Below are 20816 nucleotides of genomic sequence, written 5' to 3'. Positions count from 1 at the left end.
CAATTATACAGAACAGGGAAAAAGGGCCTTAGGCCTTGACTTGCATCCAAACTGCCTCAAATGACAGGCTCCAGCTCTCTGCACCAGCTCTTAAAAGAGGGGAATGGAGTGAAGAAGGCAATCAATTCAGAGAGGAGCTTCCACTGACACACGTAAATGAGAAAGAAAGGAAGGATTTCACTCACAGGCCTTTTATGCTTTTACACACAACAGAGCATTTGAGGTAAGCCCATCATTTCTTTCTTTCCTGCAAATCTGTCCTCTTTATGAAGTTCCCTTACGCTTCCTCACAGCGGTAAACATGCCCATACTTTAAATACACAGTGTACTATATTTTCCCTTCTGGATTTCTTCCTGACTCTTCACCCTGCTCCTTGGTGTAGCCTCAAAAATGGGCAGCCCATCTTTCACACTACAAATCCCTGGGATGAGGAAACCTGTTTAGGCAAAGGCACTCTCTCCAATTAGAAATCTTTGGACCCAAAATCTTCATCTAGGGCTCATGAATATTTCACGCACATGGCTAGACAGAGAGCCAAATCGCCTTGGTTGGCAGGGAAATTCTATGGGCATCGGGTGCACAAACACAAGCTGTGAAAATAAAAAGGAATAATTTGGCGTCTGGTGCACGTATGAGGGAACGTTTGGAGCAGTGTTCTCCAGCAGGGCCTTCCAAATGCATTGTGCAGCAACGCATATTTGTGCAGCAAAATTGTTTCAATTGTGCACCGATGTTTAGCGATGTGCATGGTGAATATGAAACAGCTGCCAGAGCTCCTGGGGCTGCTGCCCAAACCAGTGCTGCATTTGCTACCACTGCCAATGACTTTTCTGTACTGCTTCAGGAATGACTATTGAAACCTATGCCTGGGATACAAACGGTGCTACTCTAAGGTAAAGCTGTGACTGCATGGCCACAGCCAGTTATATGATATGTATCCTCCTACCAAGCAATGGTCTGTTGGAGAAACACAGGACGAGAGAAAGAAGCAGGATGGTGTCTCAAAATGGGCAAAGTCAGTGTCCCAAAGAAAGCAAGATGGCTATTTGAAGCATGATCTAGCTCCTGCTGACATCATCAGGCATTAGTCTGTATCTATGAGCCATAGCAGAAGAGCAGCTTCACCCCCCGAGTGCATGCACAAGTGACTGGCTGTATTCACAGCATCTTTTGAGTCTTGGAACACTGTGCAGGTGCACTGCAATAGGCAGCAGGCACGGGAAGAAAATGCATGGGTGGCAAGGTAAGCAGTGTATTAATGAATTACTTACTCTGGGGAAGATTCTGGGGTTAAATTGGACATCTCCTCCGGTGTAGGTACTGCATGCACATACACAGCCAAAGAGAGGGAGGGAGAAAAAGGACACGGTGAATAAGCAGACCCTTCTCTTCCTACTTCTGTACCAATGAAATCATCTTTGCACCACACTCCCCATGCATCTCTCTCTTGTAAATAGTGAGCAAATCCAATAGTCTCAGCATAGGCCTTCTGCCTCTAGATCCCTGCACTGATTCTCCTTTAATTTAGTGATGCACTTGGGGTCTGACCCAGAGATCACTGAGGTCAAAGGGATGTTTAAGTGGCTCCAGTGGCTCTGGGTCAGGTTATTCCTGTGGTCTCTGATCGTCACTTTCCATTGTTCCCTGCCTTCTCCTGCCTTCCCCTTGCAATTAGCAAATAAATAAAAGCCCATGGTTAATTCTCACACTTTAATCAAGCTTTTTGTCCAGAGATTGTCCATATCCATTGAAAATAGGGAGGTAAACCTTGTGAACTCTCCTAGGTAAAGACAAGGTATGAAAGCCCATCACATCAGCACCTCATCCCAAATCCAGCAGGCTCCAGCCAGAGGCTCAGGCTGGTGCCTAAGTCAGGTCATGATGTCCAGTCCTTCTCTGGATGGATCTACCACCATGGATACAGAGACTCTGACAATCAGGGCCTATGCCTCAGCTCTTCAACACTAGAACTCAGGTAGTCCTCCTCCCGTGAAGGACTCAAACCCACACCTTAGCTATACAACCATAAGCAATCAGATTAGATTCTCAGAGCATCTGGGGTTATCCAGGTGACTTTAGGTGTCCTATGCCAGACAGGAAATAGCCACCTGGGTCCTGTACAAATAAACTTGTCCCTCTCAGGACTCCAGGGTCTCCAGCAATGGAAACACCCCACACAGACCTGGAAGTGCTGATTATATTCAGGGGAAGTTTATACTGAATGTACAGGGAAAGAAAGAGTTAAACAGGATTATAAAATGAGCTGCACCATGGGTAGACAATCTCACTCTGTTCTCATCAACTGAGCACCTGGCTTGGGAAATAACAAGGCGCATTCTAGCAAAGGTTCTGCAGATCAGGGCTAAAGGTCAAATTTAGCCAAGCTGTAGGAAGAATTGAGGAGTGTGGGGAGACCTGATAAGGGTCTACAGGATGGGGATAGCAGGAAACATTGCAAGTCCTAACTCAAGTATACTGGCAGAGATGTGTGGGGACTCGGGGGATGCTTCAGGCTGAGATCATAGTTCAGGAGCAGAGCTGTGCTGTTGGAATTCGTACAGAGCCTGCTCCTACTTTTCTGGGACTGGCAACGACCAGAGCTACTACTCTCTTGTTCTGTCAGCACTAACAGGCATATCTCAGCAAATGAGATTAACATGGTCACTCCGAGGTATGAGAATGCCCGGGGGTGTTTGGACAATGGACTCACCTTGCAGTTTCCGGCGATGGAAGCGAGGAGACCCCAGGAAGCTGTTCTTGATGGAGTTGAGTCGTGTCCTCCAGGGCATTCCTCCAATGCTGGGGCTGGATGGTGGCGTTGGGTTGGGTGTACCTGCTGGGCTCTCCTTTGGCGTATGGACAGGTGTCCCCTTGGGGGTAGGGAGGGGACTTCCCCTTGGAGAGGGGTGAGGGGTGACCTGTATGATGGGGATAGATTTGGTGCTTGGGTCAGTACTAGAAGGGAGTAATCTAACAGGAGACATAGGGTTGGTCTGCACTGTAGGAACGGCCAGCTGTGGGTTAAAGCCGGTGGCAGGCGGGCGACTTGGAGTGTTCTGCACAGGGGGATTCTGGGAAGAGGGGGGGTTAGCATTGCTAGTAGGGAGTGGGTTGGATTTGGTAGACTGGAGCGGTTTTTCAGCCAATTTGCTCTTGGATGGCAAAGTCTGCGTCTTTGGGTTGGGCTGCAGTGCTGGCTTTGGTTGGAGAACATGTCCAGGCCTGGAGACGTTCCTACAAGCATCGGGTTCCAAGGAGACTTGGGGTCGGGGGGAGAAAGGGAGGTCAGGGTTTTGCGGAGGGATGAAAAACTTTCTGATAGGCTACAAAGACAGACGCAGTGTGTCCATGCACATTGAGAGCAGTGAGACACCCACACGGCGGGTGAGCAGACAAAGGAAAGTCAGAATAAAATCCATTCGAGGCACAAAGAGGCAGCATGGCACAAGGAGATGGGAGAGATGGAGGTGAAGGGGTGGTGGGAGGGGGTTTGCAAAGAAACAAAAAACAAACAAACACACACAAAACAAAAAAAACATGCAGTTAGCTGGGAACGCAGCATAATCAACAACAGCGGCGGCGGCAGCAGCAAGAACAACAGTGTCATAGCAGGTGTTATTATATTAACCAACCATGTGTCAGCCAAGGAAAACCACAGAGAGCAAAGGAACACAAATTAAAAGAAAAAAAAAGGGGGGGGGAGGAAAATTAAAATAACCAAGAAAAAAGCAGAAGGAGAGAGACGCCACTTCCCTGGGAGTGCTCTGAGTGCCCCATGGTGAGGGAAGCACAAGGTGAGGAAGGGGGAAAAAGAGCCATTCCAGCCATACAGAAACTGAGACATGCTTAGATTGGGCATATCTCCCGGAGCTCTGAGTGCCCATCATTGAGCCCAAGCGAGAGGTGCAAGTTCAAAAGAAAAAAGGGCGCGAGGCACATGTGAAGTAGCAGTAGTGGCACACAGGTTACTGCAGGCACCAAACAGAACCTTTCCCTGCCTTTCCCCTTCCTTCCTCCCCTCACTCAAATTGGCACGTGGGCTCCAGACACCCATCAGTGAAAGACTGAAAAAAGGGAGAGCTTCATCCACCTTCCTCCCCTGGCCAGGTTGGCATAACCTGCTTGGCATTAGCAAGGAGAATATGAAGCACAGCAGGGAGGGGAGGGTCCTAAACCAGGGTTAAACTGGGTGCTGGTTTGCAAACAGCTGAAGAATGAGAATCCCCAAAGATCCTGGCTAGACTATCTCCCAAAGAAGGAAGGAGACCTCCCATGAGCCCCGTGGTCTCCTTCCTGGCCTCCATTCCCCCGCAGCTTCCGATTCCCTTCATCAACCAGTTGGGCACTCTTATTCCACCGCATTAGCAAGGAGAATATGAAGCACAGCAGGGAGGGTTGGGTCCTAACCAACCATGTGCTAATTTTGCACATGGTTGGTCCTAATATTAACCAACCATGTGCAAAATTGGCTATGAAGTCCCAGTAGCACATTCTGGGCATGGTGGTGGTGACTGTCACAGAACGTAGTTAAAAAGGGGCAAGCAAAATCTCATAATCCAGTAGTGAGTGATCAAGACAAGGGATCACGCCTCTTTTTTTTTTGGGTGGAGGGAACATTCACACATGTTAGTTACATGGGTGTTCTGGGAAAGTAGTTTAAATGAGCTCAGCAAACAGCAATGCACAAACACAGGAAGTAAAAGTCTTTAAAAAAAGGACACTGGTGGTCTAAAATTCATGTATTTGAAACAAAACTATTTTCTTAGATGTTGCTAATAATGACAGGCATAGTATGTGCTGAAAACATTGTAAAAACTCACTCCTTTGGCTCTTTTATTTTTGACCCAGCACTCAGCTTCTCTGGGTCTCTAATGATTTTCATTCATATTGCTGTTAACACCTAAAGGCTCTAATTAAGAGTCGTACAGACATATGACCAGGCCCCAAGTTTTAGTGAGTGGACCAATGGTTTTCATGTCCTGGGTCTCATGGACTAGCACACGACTTCAACGTTTGAACAAATATGGAGGAATGGTTAAAGGCAAACAAACAAGACTGTTTGCATTGAGGCAGACCTACTCCAAAGACCCCTGAAAGCAATGAGAGGCTTTTTATTGACTTCAGTGGGCTTTAATTCAGGCCCTGAATGCCAAAAGAAAACTACTACATTAAAACATTTCTATTAACCTTAGGTTCCACAAATCTGTTTCAAAATTAGAACATCTGATCTTTTTAGATAAGCTCCAATTACCACTGGGAACAGAAAGGCAAACAGATTAGGAATGTGGCTGGCTTGTGCAAGTCGCTAGCAGGAATCGGTCATTAACCGTTTGCAAACCATTCCAGTGGAAAAGCATGGGAATGTAATAATGAGAAAGATTCTCCTGCAATTTTTGCAGTTCATGCACCAGATGATGTTTGGCAGCTCAGGACTCAGACTTATTAAAAATCAAACTAAACCGCTCTCAGTTAAATCAGCATAAATTTGAAGTAAAGCCATTAATTTTACTGGGTTTACAGCTGTGTAACAGGAATACAATTTGGCCCATGCCTTATTGGTGCAACTAGGATACTAAAAGGTGCACTAAATTCCTGATCTTCTGGGATTCAAGCTCTTTCAACTACCACTGAACTCAGCATCTCATGGAATTGTGCCCAATAGCATAAATACATGTTTTATTGTTAAATTACTTTCCTATTTGCAATAATCTTAATGGTGCCTATACATGTGTTACTTAGCATTCTAATTAGAATGCTAATTAATTACTCAATTAATTGAGTCTGCTCCACATTCTAATTACAATGTTCCAGCATTCCCACAGCGACAAGTGTATTAAGCCCCCAGGTTTCAAAATGGCTGCAGGGGCGCAGAGTTAAAGCACCCTCACGGCCATTTTGAAATGCTTAATACATGTGACGGTGAGTTGTTTTAATTAGAACGGCTCTCTGAGAACTGCTTTAATTAACACACCCCCAAGCACGTGTTTAGGTGCTAGAATAAGCATCACTTAGGCCTTTTTAAATTAAATGATTTTTTACCCCAAGTATGTCCCTGTAAGTCCAAAATGTACCCCACTTACAATAGTTATGGCCTGTTGAGAATGCCATCTGGGTGCGAAACAGCTTTTCAAAATTTTTTTAATCAAATGTGCCTAAGTATTAATCTTAAGGCATAGTCACAATAGACCAGACACAGGAAATCTTATTCATGAAAGCATTTCTTATACAATCAAGCAGTCCCACTGAGGACAAGGGAAGCAAGTGCCCCTGTGAGAAAAGTTTGCTTACATGATTTAGGTTGGCAGGACTGGCTGCCTATTTTTGTGCACAAAACTATTTTGGGGGCTTCCAGAGCAACAGTTAATGCCAGTCTCAGAAGCCTACCCATTCCTGCTAATATCAATGATGCCAATGCACAGACAATGCCAGTGCATGAAATGGAGCTTTGCTGGCTCCTGGTGTACTAAATTCATAGAAGGAAGGGATCTAAAATGTCTGTTTGGTGCCAGACAGGAGAAATACTGATGGAAAAAGCTTCAGAACTCAAATACTTCTAAGAAAATGTTTAAAACAATGCTGAAGCTGGTAAAGTCAGTGAAGCTTGTATGTGATGGTGGCTCTGGGAATGTGAACTACACACAGCTGTTTTACTGGTAGTGGCAATTTGAAGCACATGGGATGCTGGTATTATTTATACATGTATTAGGGCATGAATTTTCATAGGATGGGGTTGTATCTTCTCACAGAAAGACTGGGGATTTGGAAAGGGCTATGATGACCCTCAAAACTGTGAGAGACAAGTCCTCAGCTGTTGCAAGTCACCACAGACTAGGCTCAAGGATAAGGACATGAGCCTTCTGTTGTGGCTCTGGGCTGGGAGCTGCACTGACAAAACTTTCCTTGCCAGATGCTATTCCTGGAATCCTTCTCTCTGCCCCAAAAGAGGCTCCCCACCAAAACAGGGCCTCTGTCCAACAGCGATTGCACCCTGGCTCTGTTATGGCTTGGCATTAGTTTCACTGATCATTGCTGAAGATTGTGCATGACATAAGGCCCCCAAGACTTTCCACCTTTTCCACCAGATCAAGCTTGATTCCCGGCTGGTGGTGGTGATGTCTCTCCTGCCCCAGCTCTCCGCACCCCCCCCCCCCCCCCAAAAAAAAAAAAAAAAAAAGGATAGCCCCTAGGTGGATAAGACAGTCTGTGCACTGATACTCAGGGAATTATTCTCTTATGTTTAATTTGGTTTTCACTCAGCTAAGAGCCTACTAGGACTAAAGGGAATTTTGCCTTGGCAGGGTTTGACTAGACAAAATTTGGTTCACTGATGAGATACAGAAATGAGTGCCTCGGTTTCCCCAGCCTTTCAGTGCACCAACCTTAGGTTTCCATCAGGCTTCTGCTCCACCCTCAGCTACCTATAATTTCTTTTCCCAGAAGCAGTAACTACAGTAGATGGATGAAGCATGGTGCTTACTACCATGTTCCATCAGAGTCCCCTGTGCTAGCCAGACTGACTTTTTGTCAAGCATGGTTCTGTTGTAGCAAGCAAGAGCCAAAGCAACTCTTGCTAACATGGTTTGCTGCTCCAGCATGGCTTTGTAATAATCTGAACATTCGCTGAAACCATGCCACACAGTCTTCAGCCGGGCATTACAGGCCCCAGCCATGCTTAATCATAAGGGTGGCTTTAAACATTATTATGATGCAAAGGATGAGGAGGGCTACAGCAAAATGACTGCATCGCCACAGGCAATACAGGACACATGTATGGTAAGAGAGACTGCTCTTGGCTCCAAAAAAACAACATCTCCCTGACCCATACAAACTGATGGCAAGTCAAGGAAAATAAAAAGCATTGCACACAAAACCACAGCTCTACCGGAATAGCTGCTGAGAAGCAATAAGCATGGCTAAGGGTATTGTATGAAGAAAACCTAAAGCAATGTCACTTACCCTTGGACTGCTGAGGGGGCTGGTGGAGAGGCCAGATGAAGCTCCGCTGATCGACCGAGACCTGAGTGGACACAACAAGTAGAGATGGCCCTCAGAACCTCTGGGCGAGCAACATCCCCTGAACACCAGCCACCCCATGCACAGGCATGAGGTGAGGAGCAGGAGGAACGCTGCCACTCAGAAAAGCACATAGCTCTCCTCATCCTCTCATTACTGTGATGCATCTGACATATATTCCGATTCCCTGGCCTCCACATCAAGTCTTAGGGAAAGGACCCTATTAACTCCCAGGTACTCTCTCTCTGAGTGGAGCTGGGCACTATCACCTGCTTTTGAGTCTGGGTATTCACACATGGACAGCTACTGCTTCCTGCTGTTGGAAACTAACACAGCTCAAGGCAAAAGGCCTTATCAGAAGCTCGGTGCGTGTGTTGAGAATTATTTTTGGCACAAGTTATCTATGTACAGAAAGAAAAATCCTTTGTATGTCATAGGTGAAGCCCTCCACAACATAGAAAACCATCCATGGGTTATTTGCAGGAGCAGGATATTGTTCCAGGTACTAAGAAAAGACTGACTCTACCATAAGCATGGTATGCTATCTTCTCACATCAGAGGACTATCCCAGTGAACCCAAAACTCAGATCTGTTGTGCGTGTTTGTTTAAAGCTAAGCCACCATTTCCAGCTCCTTGCTGGCAGGATTTGCCATGTCATGGGCTCTCCAGATAGGTTTCTATATGAAATCACTGTTCCCTTCTGCTCTCTAGGGAACTTCATGTAGGGGACCACAGGCTTTCATGCTTGTCAGAGGGCTCCTCTGTATGAAACCATCTACTCTCCTGTTCACCAGAATGGCTCAAAGACCAATCTGCTAAGAGCTCAGCCCTGCTGTGCACACACCAGGATAGCCTCTCTTTCAGATCATGAGGTCTTCACCTCTAGGGGGTTACCCGGTGGGATTACTGCCTCTTCTGCCTGTTGATGAGTTCTACGAAGCAGCAATTTCACACCAACCTGTCACTGTAGGGGCCCATGGGGCCCTTCTAATCACTGACAATATTTCTTATGGGTTGGCCTGCTGCTCTGTCAATGAGCATGTTGTACTTTATGGGAGTGCTAGCATTCACATGGAATCACCTGCCCTTGTATTCTCAAACAAAGGTCCCTGCAACAATCTTTGGCAGCTACCAATCTAAACACATCAATGCTGTGCTAAGGCAAGTAGTCCTAAACTGAAGGGACAGGCAGGCCAAATGGGGGATGTAATACTTGAGCAGGGACAAAATTATCTGCTAGAGCAGAAAGCACTTCCTGTCATCCTGCACGGATCCAGAAGTAGGACTTAAAAGCTTCAGAGGCCACTACTTTCAATCCTCCTCAACGAGAAGGTTCAATCTTGAAAAACAATTTTGGAAGAAGATTACACTGGAGAAACAACCCAGCCCAAAGCTACCATAGAAAATGTCAGTAGCCCAGTGTTGCAAGTGTCTCACCAATATATGAATATAGCACCTTCTTTTGGAAATAAAAAACAGTTATTCACCTTCAGCTAACACGAAAAAGAAATGATGAAAACTTCTAAGTGTTTGTAAAACAGAATATACATGCGTAAACATGCACACGCAAAAACGTGTGTTTTAGGTGTATACATATAAGCATAAATAGATTTAAATAGGCATTCATTACAAATGAGTGTGTATGTGTGTGTGTTTGTGTGTATAGATATATCCATATATATATATGGATTTGTAAGAATATGCAGCCCTTAAGAAAACCCAGAATACATTAAGCCAATGCCTCTTGTCTATCAGTCTTATTCAGAGCTCAGCAGCCTAGGCCTATGGGCTGGATCTGGCCCATGGAAGCACTGGATACAGCCCATGAAGCTGGGACTTTGATGCTGCTGCTCCACAGCCAGGCAGTGGAGAGTAATGGCTCCAGGGAGAAGTGCAATCCAGGTCCTAGCGCCTCAGAGCTGACCTGAGCCATTCCAGCCCACCACCAGAAAATGCTGCTGACCACTGGTTTCATTGATCTCCTCTATAAGAATCAGATCATAAATGTAGTTGCAGGATGGTTTCACATCTGCATTTTCTAAAAAAAGAAAAGATATGATAGCATTTTAAAATTCTATGAGAAGCAGGAGAAATATTTTCACTGAGGGCTTCAGCTAATATAAAACACAGTGGTAAGTCCCATCCTCATAGTTCATATCAAATGCAGAAACCCTCTGTGGAATTCCTTCCTTGTATCTCAGTGTCGTTGGGCCATTATTCTGCATCTCTATAAAATCTACAGGCCTAAACTCTGCATTTGCATCCCGGTGGGGTTCCCAAGAGTAGACAGCTGCGTAGATTCAAGTAGAGTATGGATTGTTTTGTAAATATGCTCTACTTTCGCTGGATTTTTTTAAAGTTTTCTTTTACTTCTCACTCTTAATTGAACCAGTTAAATGCAAACACAGCTGTGGCCCTGTGTACTGAATGTCCAGTTAGTTACCATCACCTCTGTGTGTATGAGAGTTATCAGGGAAAGATCCCTCCAAACCAGATGTACCAACAAACAACACATCACCCTGCAGCATGTTTTTACAGGTAATTCCTGTAAATACCTTCAAAGCACTCAGGCCCCTAACTTCCACTGGGAGCTGTTCCCATTAACACTCCAGCATGGCTAGAAGTGGATCTTTAGCACTCATCTGAATTTTAGAACCGTTTGATTAAAGCCTTCAATCCTCTAACTTCTCTCTCCAATTGGGTCTGCTCCCAGGTATCCCAACTCCCCCCTCCACCTGCCTCCCCACATTTAATAAAGCAAATAGTCACGAAGATGGGGGCACAACATAGCAAGGCCCCACCTCCTACACCACAATTCTTTATGAAAGGAGTGGTCATGTCATGAGTTTTCATCCAGTTTAGAAGTCTGTAGCAGGGGACAGAACAAAGGGTTCATGTAAACTCCACTGGGAAAAACATTCAGCATCTATATCACTGCTTATATGCAATCAGCCTTACTTATACTCAGTGGTTTCTGGTGTTCTTTATACAAATGAGGTAAGAGGTAGCATCAACCCTGTAATCTTGCTTAGCTTTACAACACTAGAAATTGTGTGTTGGGGACACTGGGCAGAGTTTAGGAGGTTCATGATTTATTTTAAGTGGAAATAAAAGCACTTCCTATTTGAAACATTTTCTATCTCCTGGAAAGCAAAGGAGGGGCAAGAGGGGGACTGATTCTTTGAGTTCTCCTTTGTACTTTCCTATTTTTAAGTATTCCCAAAATTTGCAGTGACCAGTGGGAAAAAGTTCCCAAATTGGTCGGGGGGAACTCACACATGGCAGGCTCTTCAGCTTCCCCAAAGAAAAGCCATCAAGCAAAAATCAGAGCTTTTTCTTCTTCCCAGAAAGATCACCTTCACTTGGAAATACTTGAGTCTTGGCTGCAACAGGTTATGTTGCTCCTGCATCTGTCATTCCAGTGCATGGGACCAAGGGAAAGGGCGAAAAGCAGTTGAGAAAAGGCGCCCTAGTTATGGCATGATGAGACAAAAGAACAGAGATAATTTAAATATATATATGTAGCTCCTGGACAGTGGAAGTGGAGGCAGTTTAGTGTGCCTGCAGGCAGTACATTGGCACAGCAGAACCTGAATGATCTTGCCGAGTGCGGAAAAAGAAAGATGAATGTGGGAAACCACAATGGAAAAAGTACCTTTCATCTATGACTATGAAATAAGTTTATTTAGATGAAAATATTTCTTGGTGTATAACCTTCTCAGAGTCTCTAAGGGTGCTGAGCATCATTGAAAGTTAAGTAATAAATCTATAGTTATTCAAATTTAAAAACCCATGTGAGACCTTGGGTACCTATCAGTATACCTTTCATGAAACTTGTGTGAGACTTGTTGCCTGTGCTCTGTGTTGTTCCCTGCACCTGATGGATGAAGTTAAGTTGAAGGAGGCTAAAGGGCTTCTTAAAGAAAGCAGGCAGGGAAGGAAAAAAAATGATCTGGCTAAGGAGCATCCTCTCAAATATGATGGCCAGGACTTCTCGGCCCCAACCCTATTACAATTTATCAACCGTTTATTAAAAGCCTCTCTTAATTATTTGTCCTCCTGATGCTTCATATTATAAAGGAAAGTTTAACCTAAATTACACACAAGTAGATGGATGATTAGAGGTGCTGATCTACTAAAAGCTCAGTTGTATGGGGGATAGGGGTGCTGTGAGTTGCCAAGGGTGGGTCAGTGAAGAAGCAGACAGGCTGGGAAGGCCCCCTGAGACAGAGATACCTCTCATATGCTAAGAGCAGTGCATGTTATTCCTCCTCACAAAGAGATGGGGAATAAACTAGACTTGCCTGAGCTATGCTGAATTTAGAGAAGGGGTTGTGCATGTAGGACTCTTTTTTTGTCGTATGCCTTGGCATGGGGTGGTTTGTTCCTTTTGGTGTGGGAATAAGTAGTGCTTTTTTTTTTGAAGAGGGTATTGGGTCACTTAATTAGCTACCTCCAAATGCAAACCCTTGCAGGGTCCAGCCCCATTTGGACCTGATGAGGTAGTCACTGTGAGGATGCACCCAAGGGGCTGCCCTCAGATCTAAGACATCTGGGCTGCCTATACACGTGTTGCTTTGCATTCTAATTAGAATGCTTTAGCATGGCCTTATCATGACATGTATAAGCCCTCATGCATTTAAAAATGACTGTGGGGGCGCGTTATCTAAACCTTGTTGAATGAGGTTTAGATAAAGCATCTTGCAACCATTTTTAAATGTGCAGGGGCTTAATACACATGATGGTGATATGTTTTAATTAGGGTGGCTCTCTAGGAACCACTCTAAATAAAATGCACCTGCACCCCTGTGCATATGTATAAGCAGCCCTGGTGAGGAGAGATAAAGAGATGAGGGCCAGGATCTGTGTGTGTGGAAGAGTACTCCATGGCACCCTGAGAAGGCAGCTGAGCTGGTACCTCTTTATAATGAATAATATAGCACACCTCATTTGGCCTTATGTGACAATGCTTCAGATAGTACATGTCCCAGTACTGTGTACTGTGCACCACTGCTCATCAATCTTTTTATTGGTCACACATGACTGTCTGGTCTAAGAGAAAGGCACTATCACCATACTAAATGGGTGCAAATAAAGCTTTTGGGGTGGGATTTTCAAAAGCACTTATATCACTTATGAGCATAAGCCCTTTTCGTTTTCAAGGGGATTTTGGCTCCTAAGTCACTTCAGTGCTACTGAAAAACTCATCCTCATACCATGCTGTTATGGACCTTGTATAGGCTATGTGTTTTCAGAAACAAAATATTAAAAATTTTTTTTTTAAAGGTGATTAGTGTTATTTCTCATACCCTTCTACCAGTGAAACCAAGTATCTTAGAACCATAAGTTCAAATCAGGGATAAATTCTGTAGGTTGCCATTTTACCCTTGGGTCTAATTAATGCTCTTTGATAAACTGCAGACATATTGCTTTTTCTCAGCTCCTCAACAGCCTCTAGGACACTAGAAATCATTTGTTCAAACAATTCTAAACCCATACAGTTAAGAAAAGATTAAAGGCTTGTTTTGCCTCCTCTCTGACAGCAATATTAGCAAAGAACAACCAAAATGTTTCACTTCTGCCAAAAAATTAGAATCCAGTGACAAATCTACACTGGACTTACTTTACCTTCGTTTTCTGTTTAAATAAAACTCTTACAAGTTTTTACAGTGTCAGATGAAATTCAGTGCTTTGTAGGAGACATGAATTCAACCACTTTCAGAATTTTCTTTTCTAATAAATGGTACTGTTTGGTCCCAGCATTTTAGCTATGCACATCTGGGAGTTTGCATCCAAGAATGGGAGCTTGAAGCATGAATGCAGCACATAGTATGTGCACTGAATTTGCATCCCTGGGGGGTGATCACTGAAACCAGAACTTTGGATTTGTCCAGTCCCATCAGTGGCAGAACAAATTTCTGTCAAAGGATCCAGCTAGCCACTTGCTCATTTTTTAAAAGCACAAATCCTTTGGAATCAAACAAACTAAATTCCTTTATGCTTGCTATGATAAAGATACCTAAACTGTAACACCAAGTCCAAGTTCTCCAGAAAGCTGATTGGAGAGCAGTCCAATTGGTCTTTCAACATTGGTAAATGACTGGAGAGCAGTCCAATTGGTCTCTCAACATTTCAAGCTGGGGCTGGCTCCCTAATCCATCTAAGCCTTTGGTCTTAAGCACTAACCAGAAAACTTTTTGTTGTCCCTTTGAAAAATTGTGCATAAGACTGGAAGATTGAGAGGCTAATGCAAGTTCAGCACCATGGAGAGTTAGGCCTCATACTCCTAGGGCTCCACTCTGCAACTGCTTCCTACTGTAAATAGATATGTTAAAGTTCACAGACCTAACCATAGAAGTTAATTGTACCCCAATAGAAAATGGAGGCAAAATCTTTTAGAATCTCATACACATGGCGAAATGAGCAGGTGTGAGGGATAACTTGCTCCATTCTGCTCTGGTTTCATTAAGAGTATTCTTTGTCACACTGGGCACATCTACACATTCATTAATGCGCTGTAATTATGGCGCATTAAGTTTAGTACCTGTAATAACATGTACTAACTTAATGCACCGTAATTGGTGCTACTATGCAGTAGCACTTTTACACACCTTTTTGTGATGCTAATGTGCAGTACACTAATTCTAGTGGACATTAGTGCATTAGCACAGTTTTTGCCTGCCACACTAATGCACATTAGAATTAGTCTACTGCACTTCTAGCGTCTCGTGTAGATGTGCCCACTGCATATTAAAATTAATAGTTTATAAAGAATTAATAAATAATTAGTATGTGTTATAAACCTGAGTTAACATGAACAATATGTTACAAGTTGTAATCTCTACATCAGCACAAGATGCTTTCACTGCCGGTATTCCATGGTTCAAAGTGCCTGTTGACTTTTTGGACACTGTAACATCCTACTGAAATTTATTAATAAATATAATATTTTAATAAATATTAAAAAACATTTTAAAATTATTTGTCATCCTGATGTTACACATTTATAAAGGAATGTTTATCCTAAAGTGTGACCATATTCCTAGGTATACCTAGAGTCTATTTACAGTACAGAAAAACAAAGAATTTGTGTCTATTTCTAGGGCCAACTGCTTATTTCTCTATAGAAAAAGGATTTGTGCTAAGTGGAGAGAAAATGCCAAAAAATTATTTCAGATCAAGCATGGGACTGAGTTTTGTTGTAAAAAGCAAAACAAAAAACCATGAGGATCAATAATAACTGGAGTGTGCCAGACAGACAGGAGAAGTGCATTGGATGGGGAAGGGGTTCCCATTCTCAAGGTGTTCAGGTATCTGCACAATGTCTGGGATTAACTCTATGCCCCCATAAACATTGAGACCTCCCCACCCCAAACAATCAAAAAAGAAAACAAAACCAAAAGAAGAAAAGTCTATGGAGTATGACCCCAACACAAAAACACACAAACGCATACAAAGGCACCCAAAAATGCTTCTTCCCACATCTCTCTCCTTGCTAGAAAGTCTCATTCAATAAAGGATAGAAATCAATATTTGTAAACTGTGCAAATGATAAGAGTCCTTGTACAGGATATAACAGGTCCCACAACAGGTATAATCCAAAACTGAAGCTTACCCCAATAGATCAGCACTCGCCATCCTCGGAAGAGGGGAATAAGAGGAGAGAGAGAAAGACAGAGTGGGACGTGGGAGCAAGTGGAGAGAAGAGTATGAAAAGCAGAGTGAAATACTGTTCAGAGAACTGAAAGGTCATTATTATTGCCATGGGATTCTCCCCTTTGGGAGACAGGGGATACTAGGGGTACAGTTTAATTTACTATACAATGGTTTTTGTACTGCACATAAACACTGCAGACATGCCAGACTTCTGCATGGGGAGAGCTTAGGGGAGAGACATACCAAGGCATTAGGGACCCCAACCACACCCAAATAACTCGGTCAACAGAGTGAGTAGTTCAGGTTCCTTGCTCAGTTTCCATGCAGTCTCTTAGCTGAAGCACAGTCAGATCAGTATAGCATCCCTCTGCTCCCCAAAATGTTTCCCTTGTACAAACTGTGAAAAGCATTGGTCATTAAAATGTGCATCTCTGAGCTAGCCTGGGAGCCCAGTAAGTGAGACTGTAGGCCACATAGCAATCCTGCTTTGACACTGGCTTAACAGTGGTGTGGGAGCACTTACTGTGTTAAACTCAGGGATTCAGACTGGCTTGGCCATGCCAGCTCAGCAATCCAGTGTTTATCGCTGCGGGTGAGTTACATGCTCCAGAATCTCACTTTCCATTTAAAATAAATTAAGTCTCTGGGCCTTAGAAATTGCAAAGATAACAGTTCCAATGTGAATGGAGTATAAATCAATGCAGTGCTGAAGACAGCCTGAAAGAACAGCCCTGGAAAAGGGGTGCAGGCAGTCAATTTATCTCCCTGGAGTGTTAACTCTGAAGCCTAATGATGGCAACATTCCTAATTTTTCACTGAAGATCAGAGCACCCAAGAAGAAAGGAGCTGGTCAGATTATTAATCTCTCAGGACACACCTGGCCTATGACTAACCTTCAGAGAGTATCACTACTTTTTATTTTCCCGATCTGGCCTTCAGCTTATGTAAAATCTCTGGTTTGACATTCAACCAAACTCCTTTCAAATAGGGTGGGATAGGACTGTTTTCTCTCTCTTCCTCTTTCTCACTCTCCGGCTCCTGGAATGGGCTCCCAAGTTGCCAGTGTTTCCCATATGATGGGATCCATTCTCCATGGGATGGTCACCATGAGAAATGCCAAAATGAGTATTTGCCAAGTAGATTTCACAGTTTACATATAAACGAAGCCGGGCATGCATCTCATGGCATGAACATTCCAAACACCGTATAGGGAGGTTTAAGACAGTTTAAGACTAAGACTCAATTTGAATAGAAAGAAATCATTATGTTATACATTGACAGAGAAGTGGAAAGAAGCATTAGAGTAAGCGCTTTTTCATGTGCTGAATGATGCTCCACTTGTACTTTGGTTTGGAGTTACAATTTAGATAAGTATAGGGCCAAATGTTGTTCTCAGCTGCATCTGGCAACTGAGATTAGCATTTGGCACCCAGGCTATGCATATGTGATACACCCACATTCACACTCAGCATATTTAAATATGCATATAATGGATATGTATTGATTTATCAATTTTTCTTTCAAGGTATTTTCCCCAAAGGGAAAGGGACTGAGGATTTTAACAGAGAATGGAAAGCAAATCAACAATGGGGGAAAAGGAGAAGGGAAATGAGATTAAAAACAACAATCCCAGGACACAATACACCCAGCAGCGCAGACATGTGCATTCCCTACAATACTGAAGCAAGTGAACTACGGAGCTGTAGCAACCCAGATACAGAAGAGAAAAAAGCATCGAGAGGGAGAGAGAGAGAAAGTGAGGAAAGAGAAAGAAAGAAAAAGAAATAGAAGAGAGCAAAAGAGAGAGAGAGTGAGAGAGAGAGAAGAAGAAAGTGACAGTGGCCTCAGCTACTAAGACAACCATGTGCATCTAGAGGGACAGGATCCTTAAAGATGCAGTATTCCTTTTAGAAGAATCAACCAAAATATTGGATAATGAAACATTGGCCAAAGATTTAGTGGCCACCATGACTAGTTAGAAGAGTCATTTTGCTGGGGTTCTCTTTGCTGCCCATTCTTCCCCACTCCATCAGCGGACATGGAGTAAATTTCTATTCCCTGTAGCATCTCTCTCCTTAGTCCGTTCAAGAACAGGGATCTGTGGAGGCTCTCAGGCAGTAACCTGGCCCTCTGTCTCCAGCCCTCTGAAAATATCTCCCCTAGAATGGAGCTAAAAGTGAGGCTATGCTTTTAGTGGACTGCCCCAGCAGCCTCTGAACTCATTTCTCCATGCTTCACCCAGATGCAGCAGCTACAGAAGAAATGCAAAAAGAAATGCATGGAGCCAGAAAGTCCTGGCAGACATTTACTGGGTCACAAACAAGATAGAAAGGCCTCTCTCTGCCTGTGGGGGAGGTCTAGGTGCTGTTGAAGAGCTATACTTTTTGGTAGGCCTAAAAAAGAAATGGCCACACTTTTAAGAACTCAGCTCTCTCACCTTCTGCTTCAGTGAGGGGATTACAGTGGGAAACACACAGTGTCTTTGTCTCATGATAACAGCAGTGGGAAGCTCAGTGACCAAATGGACACTGTGTGGTGACATGTCATGACCACTTCCTGGCAATAAGCTTTTATGAATTTCTAATATCTTGGGTGCCATGCTCATTTCTTTGAGGACCTCCTAAGAGCAAGTGATCCTGGAGCTGTCTCTTCATCTGCAGGCAAACCTGGTGCTTTCTGCCTGTTTTTTTGTTGTTGGTTTTTTTGTTTTTTTACTGTGGCACCCTTGCATATTTAAACAGTATGCACACTGGATTGTCTCAGCCTGCAAAAGGCTGATAGTTTCAGCCTCAAATGCTGAATGTCTCCAAAAAAGGTCCCTAGCTATAGTTCAAGGGTGCTGGGGAGGAGACTTCTCCAGTTCTCGTGTGGGGCCTTGAGGAATCCTCAGATTCATAGATTCATAGATGTTAGGGTCGGAAGGGACCTCAATAGATCATCAAGTCCGACCCCTGCATAAGCAGGAAAGAGTGCTGGGTCTAGATGACCCCAGCTAGATACTCGTCTAACCTCCTCTTGAAGACCCCCAGGGTAGGGGAGAGCACCACCTCCCTTGGGAGCCCATTCCAGACCTTGGCCACTCGAACTGTGAAGAAGTTCTTCCTAATGTCCAGTCTAAATCTGCTCTCTGCTAGCTTGTGGCCATTGTTTCTTGTAACCCCCGGGGGCGCCTTGGTGAATAAATCCTCACCAATTCCCTTCTGTGCCCCTGTGATGAACTTATAGGCAGCCACAAGGTCGCCTCTCAACCTTCTCTTGCGGAGGCTGAAAAGGTCCAGCTTCTCTAGTCTCTCCTCGTAGGGCTTGGTCTGCAGGCCCTTGACCATACGAGTTGCCCTTCTCTGGACCCTCTCCAGGTTATCCGCATCCTTCTTGAAGCGTGGCGCCCAGAATTGCACGCAGTACTCCAACTGCGGTCTGACCAACGCCCTATAGAGGGGAAGTATCACCTCCCTGGACCTATTCGTCATGCATCTGCTGATGCACGATAAAGTGCCATTGGCTTTTCTGATGGCTTCGTCACACTGCCGGCTCATGTTCATCTTGGAGTCCACTAGGAGCACTCAGCTCCCCCTCATATGGGTGATATGGGGAAGCCTCTGTCCTGGCTGTGGACTCCGGCACTGGCTAACCTGGCCCTTTAACTCGGTGAATTTCGGGGTTAATACCTCCATACGTTAAAACATACAGCAAAATATAAATATTCGGTATGACTCTGATAGCGATTAATATATGGGATGAATAACTAGAATGGACTTCTTGCTTCCTCTCTCCCTCCGCTTTTCCTACAAGACATGCACGTGTGGGAAAGGAACCCCTTAAAGACAGACCACCAGACTAGTTCAGGGAATAAGTAGGCTGGGGAAAAGGCCCATAGCACATGAGGGCTACAGTGTGGTGGGGAGCTACCCATTAGGTGTAGCCAGCCACTACCCCTAGGAAAGAGTTCCACCACTATTTATGAACAGATCACCATAAACCCAAAGAGTTTAAACTGACCCAAAAATGTCCTCTTATATCCTCTAATTTGGCTGACTCTTTGCTCCTCCTCCCTGCCTCTCTATTTCATTTTCTCTTCCCTGCTTACGCACAACTACTTACCCCACCACTGAGTCTAATATGTCATCATTATACCTTGCCTGCAACTATTCTTTTTTGTATTTTGCTTTCTAGTGAGTACTAGCCTTATAGAGCCAGCTCTTACTTGACAAACACTGATCTGAACATTTCCTACCATTCCTACCACTGGTTGGGCCACACTCTCATTGGTAATGGCAAGGAGCACAGTCTAGACCAGGCACCAGGCAGCTCCTGACCTTCTAAGCACAGTGCAACTCACACTTGATACAGCAGCTTGAGTCAATACAGTGATTAAAACACAAGTGCCCTTTCTACACTGGTCCCTGTATCAGTGTGAGAACGAGTGCTGAATCAGAGATAGCAATCACATAAAAGTTTATGGGGAAATCCTACTGCAGGCACAGCCTGTCCATGATGCATTTGGTGATTGACCCAGATGAATGGTCTGCATGAAAAGATACAGCACTGTACCCTAAAAGAGTAAAACTAAAATGGTGCCCACCCCCCCTGGCTCTCTCTAGGGCATGAGCAGCAGTTGTCCCCATGTGAAGAAGGTAAGTACTGCATCTTTAAGGTCTCAGCAGTGAGGTAGAGGAGAGGAACAGATTGTCAGTGTTTATACCTTTCTTCTTTGTTGAATTTGGGATTGGCTTCAGAGATATCCAGGCTTTTACTGAACATTGTTTTACTATGGCAGGAACAAAGTGAGAAAACAGAGTTACTAATGTGGACATTCATCAATGAGAGCCACCTGAAGCAGTCCCTGACTCCCAGCCCTCCCAACCCACCCTTTCTTTTGTAAGCACGGCTCCAGAACACCTTTTCTGTCCGCTCTTGATCACTGGGCCAACCCTGCATGGTCCTGACCATTTCTTGAACATCTCATTGACTTTAACAAGAATTGAGGCCTTAAGCACATGGCAGGATCAGACCCCCACAGAATAAGTATTCTCTAGCACTAAAGGCTACCAGCGCATGTGGTCTGTGACCTCCCCAGTGTGCGTGTGCACACACACATGTGCACACACACACACATCCTCTTTGTTGGACTAAGGACCTCAGGTA

At 44.2% G+C, this 20816-nt stretch overlaps 1 protein-coding gene across 9 annotated transcripts in view; it reads right to left on the bottom strand.

The window, feature by feature from the left end:
- The window catches only part of BRSK2 (BR serine/threonine kinase 2), a 490223-nt gene that overhangs the window by 36749 nt on the left and 432658 nt on the right, over nucleotides 1–20816 (bottom strand). For 5 of the 9 annotated variants that reach the window (XM_059722574.1, XM_059722576.1, XM_059722579.1 and 2 more), the window contains 4 exons: nucleotides 20374–20439; nucleotides 7958–8018; nucleotides 2712–2919; nucleotides 1273–1321 (listed from right to left, as the gene is read on the bottom strand). In XM_059722574.1, coding sequence (XP_059578557.1) covers nucleotides 1273–1321; nucleotides 2712–2919; nucleotides 7958–8018; nucleotides 20374–20439 — 384 coding nt within the window. The remainder of the gene's footprint in view (nucleotides 1–1272; nucleotides 1322–2711; nucleotides 2920–7957; nucleotides 8019–20373; nucleotides 20440–20816) is intronic. The other 4 variants (XM_059722577.1, XM_059722575.1, XM_019477169.2 and 1 more) reach the window with 1 other exon arrangement.

The sequence above is a fragment of the Alligator mississippiensis genome, chromosome 2 (assembly GCF_030867095.1).
Source record: "Alligator mississippiensis isolate rAllMis1 chromosome 2, rAllMis1, whole genome shotgun sequence".
Taxonomy (NCBI): domain Eukaryota; kingdom Metazoa; phylum Chordata; order Crocodylia; family Alligatoridae; genus Alligator; species Alligator mississippiensis.
This window is presented reverse-complemented; position numbering and strand designations above follow the sequence as displayed.